We start from the raw sequence: 5,459 nt of genomic DNA on the forward strand, positions 1-5,459 counted from the left end.
ATTCGTGCTGTAGAAACAGAAAATTCAGCTCTATCCAAATGATTCAGTGTGAACTTTGATTAATTTGGAGGATGCCAAGGTGTATTTGGGGTGTTTTTTTCTTTTTGTTCCACTTCCCACCATGAACACCTTTCTTTACTAGGTAAGGAAACTGAAGTGGAGTATAACAGCAGCAGTAACTGCCTTTGAGACAGAAGTTAAGCTTAATTATAAAAAATACCTTGTTTTCTAAATACGTTAAAACTTGCAACAGTGTAATAGCATAAATACTTGAAAGATCACTTTTTTGGGACAGGATGGTGTGTATAACATGTTGATACAATGCTGAGCACGCTGAGGCGAGGCCCTCTGGGAGCTTTGTGAGACAGATACTATCTGTAATGTATGTAAGGAGAGTTTTTGTTGGTTTGGGTTTGGTTTTTTGAACACTTGTTTAATTCTCTAAATTATGTTCATTGTAATTTTAGGTTTAATATGCCGAGCCCTGCCTAGGGGTAGCCCACATGCTGAACTAAAAGAGCGAACAGTGTTGTCTGGCTCTATAATGCAAGGTAAAGTAGGGCAAGTTTCAAAGAGAAGCGTTAATCACACCCTCAAAAATCTGGGTTTCTGAACCTTTAAACTGTTACTAACAACGGTAGCTGTGTTAAAGGTGGACCTTATTTTATGAAACATTTTCAGAGCGTAAATCAGCAGCTCTCTGATATGCTGTACACAAAGCTAGTGTGCAAACTAGCCGTTTGGTTCTTTTTTGGGAAATAGGCTTTTAAAAATAGGAATATTTGGTAATTATCACTTTTTTTTAATGAACACTGACAATTTCCCCAGACCTCTGAAGACGTATGCTATTTCCTTTATTTCAGCATCAGAAATAACTTGGGATGCTTTCTGTAATATATAGAATATTTGTTCAGTGTTATTTTTGTGGCAATTTTTTTAGTCTTCAGTGTGTGTTATCATAGACTGTAGCAAAGCAGCCAGCATCGTGACATGTAGTTACTGTTTATGAAAAAAGGCTTAGTCATTATTACCACCAGTGATGTGACTCTTTCTTGCTATAAAAGGCACACCAAGAGCAACAGCTGAAAGTTTTGAAGAAGGCTTGAAATACCCTAAACAGATTAAGAGAGAGTCACCTCCCATAAGGACGTTTGAAGGAGCCATAACTAAGGGGAAACCGTATGATGGGGTCACTACTATAAAGGAGATGGGTCGTTCCGTCCATGAAATCCCAAGACAGGACTTGTTAAGCCAGGAGAGCTGCAAGACTCCTGAAATGGTGCAGACGACCAGGCCAATCGTCGAAGGCTCCATATCTCAGGTAAAAGCACAGCTAGACTCGCACCATTGCCTACAGACCCCAGATCAGTTCAGGATATTGGAATAAAGACAAATGGGGGTGGGGGGTGTTTTAAGAAAGCTCCCAACTGACAAAGCTTAATACTGTTTTCTGGGTATTAGAAAAATCCCAACACTTCACCTATGGGGAGCACACTTAGAAGCAAATGTGAGAGAACGGACAAGTAACCACCGAGACTCAGCTGTATTCTGGGCTGATGCAGTAGGAGCGGTGACCTACACTGCTAACAGCAGTGTTAGTTTTTTATCAGGAGTGGAACTTCAGCAGAATGACCTTACCTGATCTTTTCCTCCTTTTCAGGGCACACCCATAAAATATGAAAGCAACTCTGGCCAGTCTGCCATCAAACACAATGTAAAATCTTTAATCACTGGACCAAGCAAGCTACCCCGTGGTATGCCTCAGCTGGAAATGGTGCCAGAAAACGTGAAGGTGGTGGAGCGAGGAAAATACGAAGATGTGAAGACCGGGGATGCAGTACGTTCCCGTCACACGTCAGTAGTCAGCTCTGGTCCCTCTGTTCTCAGGTCAACTCTTCATGAAACTCCCAAATCACAGCTGAGCCCTGGGATTTATGATGATACCAATGCTCGGAGGACACCTGTGAACTACCAGAGTCCAATGTCCAGGAGTTCACCTATGATGAACAGAGTCAGTGAGGGTACGTTACTCCTATCCAGAGTAGGACAAGCGGTCGTAATAATTCGGTTTGACACTTTGAAACTGGTTTCTGTAGCCAATTCTACTTTCTTTTGTTCTAATGTCTCCTCCCAATTTGGAGAGTGGCTAGAAGGACTTTGAGAAGGCTGTGAGCTGTTAATTGAAGTAAGAAAATGACAATCTGCCATGTTGTGACATGGAGGTGGGAAGGCAATTCCGTCTCAATTTGCATTTGATTATGGATCACGCTGAAAGAACATTACTTCTGTAGGGAACACTGAGGGCAGAAGCTACTTCTGAATTGTAGAGTTATCTAGATGAGGAATATAAGTGAGGTGTAAGCAGTCTTACTCTTAGAATTTAGATTTTTCCACCAGAAATAGCTTGTGATACACAATATCCTCTGTGATACGTTGTATCAGATTGCAGGGCCCTCTGGAACGTTCCTTAGGACCCAGTGCATACTTACAGCTGCATTTTCTATTTAAAAATACGCGTTTTGTTATTCTGGATTTCTCATTTTTAGCTGGAATATCTTCTGGGAAGCCAGCAAATCACGAAAGGAAGAACACACTTACTCCAACACAGCGGGAGAGCGTGCCAGCAAAATCCCCAGTCCCAGGGGCTGATCCCGTAGTGACTCACAGTCCTTTTGACCCTCATCACAGAGGAGCAACTCCTGAAGTCTATCGGAGTCACCTCCCTCCTCATTTAGATCCTGCTATGCCATTTCACAGGGCTCTCGATCCTGGTAAATACCCTTGTGTTGGTTTTCTGAAGTTCTAGAAATATCGTATGTTTCGCTGCACAGAAAAGATACCTTTAAAAGGCAATGATCAATGGCCAGATGCAGTCAGTAAGAGATTACGTATATACACTGCTGTGGTTTGATTTTAGTTTAGTGGGGGTTTTAATATCTAACCAGAAAACTTCTTCAACTATTATTGTATAATACGGTAACTTCCTTTTAGAAGCTGCCAGGTTTCTTCTGTTTTATTAACGTTCAGACAGTACTTTCAGATAAATATTTGTGAAATATAATAAAGCTTTCTGGAAAGCCATGCAAAGAACGGTGTGGAAGATGCTGTAAAATTAAAATGTAATCGGGACCCCTCTGTCCATGACTGTGGTTCATTCTCACCAAGGGATTATCAGGTTATCCCTCCTGGTACTAAATACAGCAGACTTCCTTTTAACCTATCTGTCAGTCCCCTCCTGTGAGGTATTTCAGCCCTTTACACCTTCAGAACCTCAGGATTTGTATTCTTAATCACGTCTCTTCTCTAACGCATACCTGCAGTAAGGATTATTTGGCTTTTTCTGTCTGCATACAGTCCATAAATTCACTAAAATATCAACGTTAAAATGTTACTTTAATTCCTTTGGCACTGGCTAGAGAGACCCAATAGCATTTCTCATTGAAGTTTTATGAACATCTGAAACTTTCATTCGCTATCAGCCATGCTGCTTCCTAAATCTTTCTGTTTCTCTCCCTCAGCTGCTGCTGCTTACTTGTTCCAGAGGCAGCTCTCGCCCCCCCCAGGTTACCCAAGCCAGTATCAGCTTTACGCGATGGAGAACACACGGCAGACAATCCTAAATGACTACATTACCTCACAGCAGATGCAAGTTAATTTACGTCCTGACGTAACAAGAGGATTATCTCCTAGAGAGCAAACTTTAGCTCTCCCATATGCAGGAGCAAGAGGTAGGCCTGTTCTTTTTCTGATGGTCTTTAAAGTGTGTTTTGGGTGTGTGGAGTGGTTTGGTTGACTAGTTGGTTTGTTTTGTTGCTGTTTCTGCATGTTTGGATGGATTGGATGGGAGGGAGGGATGGATGCATGCATGCATGCGTATGCATATGTGTAGATGCAACTGGTCACTGTGGAGAGATTTATGTTTCTATGGTGGAGTTTTTCATGGGCATGAGTTTGAAGAACTCTTTCACATTGAAACGCTGGGCAAAGTCTTAACAACAAAATAATAAAATGAATAGGAATCCTTGGGTTCAGATGGCATTCTCCCGGGAGCTACAGACCTAACAGGGTATAGTCAATCTACCAGCTTGGTTACTGGAAATAATGCTATCTGATATCACTGAAATCAGTAGAATGGAAGATGGCGAATGTGAGGGAATTAGGCTGGTAGGACTAAGCTTGGGGATAAGATAGAAGGTCTTGTGGTGTTTTAAGCAGTTGGAAAAGAAAGGGTAAGTGGTTTTTGTAGCAGGGCAGTAATATCTGAGTTCCAGTGGGACTCGTGCATTTCAACATTTCACTTCATAAATACAAAAGTTCTGGAAAAGGGAGTGAATGTTATCGGGTAGTTCCATTTTGCTAGAAGAGGATAGGATGATTGAGTAGAGGTGAAGTCTGGTTTTCAGAAGGGCAGTTAAAGGGAGTGCTAGAGATGCAAGTTCTGACGTAGTATGTTCCTAAACTGCTGACTGCCAGATGCAAGAGAGTGTAACCAGCTGGAATATCCTTCTGCACTTGCCTTATTCTTACACTGAATATTGACTGCTGACCATCAGAATACTTGATATATGGACTGTTGGTCTGTGCCTGAATGGCCATTCTTACATGTGTCGTCTCCTAACAGGAATCATCGACCTGAACAATATGGCTCCCACTATCTTAGTGCCTCATCCGGGAGGAACAAGCACACCCCCCATGGAGAGAATTACATACATCCCCGGTACCCAGCTTACTTTCCCTCCCAGGCCTTACAATCCTGCTTCTCTCTCACCAGGTAAGAGCTCTTACGCTTTGGTGATGTCTCTAATCATCTGACATGCTGAGACAATCAGCCATCTTCATTTAGCTTTTATTTTTGTTTGCTCTTGATGCTTTTTGCATGCACTTCTCACTTGGATAGCAGAGCTTTTCTTAGTGATACCCTGGGTAGTTACAGTAGCTGCTGAAGGAGCGCTGACAAATTCAGAATTTGCCTCATTCTGTCAGGGCTTTATTTATAGAAACTCAATGATGATTTCACTCATCTCGTGTTACGTGTGTTGAAGGGTGGAATTTGTGTCTATACGCTGTTTAGTTTCTAACTGCCTAGAAAGTACTCTAGTAAAAAGCTGTTGAGCCTTCTGCTGTCACTGTACATTAAGCTTTTGTCTTCCTAGATAAGTGCATACAATGCACTTACGAACAATGAAAATGTATTTGTGAAGTTTTGCTGTAAGTGAATGGCAGAATATGTTGGCAAGTGTTTACATCAAATTATGCTTGGCTTGAGCATCTCACTTCGCTGCTTCGTTTTATTTTGTGGACCTTCCAGGACACCCTACACACCTGGCAGCCTCTGCAGCTGCAAATGCTGAAAGGGAACGGGAAAGGGAGAGGGAGAAGGAACGGGAAAGGGAGAGGGAACGTGAGCGGGAGCGGGAACGAGAACGTGAGAGGGAGAGAATAGCTTCGGTCCCTGCTGA

General features: G+C 42.3%; 1 protein-coding gene across 1 annotated transcript in view; it reads left to right on the forward strand.

Moving 5' to 3' along the window:
• The window catches only part of LOC104493976 (nuclear receptor corepressor 1-like), a gene marked incomplete at its 5' end in the record, with an annotated part of 27,551 nt that overhangs the window by 12,783 nt on the left and 9,309 nt on the right, over positions 1-5,459 (forward strand). Inside the window, 7 exons of the mRNA XM_010136748.1 lie at positions 468-551; positions 1,065-1,321; positions 1,661-2,021; positions 2,547-2,771; positions 3,519-3,728; positions 4,622-4,771; positions 5,309-5,455. Of these exons, the coding sequence (XP_010135050.1) occupies positions 468-551; positions 1,065-1,321; positions 1,661-2,021; positions 2,547-2,771; positions 3,519-3,728; positions 4,622-4,771; positions 5,309-5,455 (1,434 nt within the window). The remainder of the gene's footprint in view (positions 1-467; positions 552-1,064; positions 1,322-1,660; positions 2,022-2,546; positions 2,772-3,518; positions 3,729-4,621; positions 4,772-5,308; positions 5,456-5,459) is intronic.

The sequence above is a fragment of the Buceros rhinoceros genome, unplaced genomic scaffold (assembly GCF_000710305.1).
Source record: "Buceros rhinoceros silvestris isolate BGI_N320 unplaced genomic scaffold, ASM71030v1 scaffold12635, whole genome shotgun sequence".
NCBI classification, from domain to species: Eukaryota; Metazoa; Chordata; class Aves; order Bucerotiformes; family Bucerotidae; genus Buceros; species Buceros rhinoceros.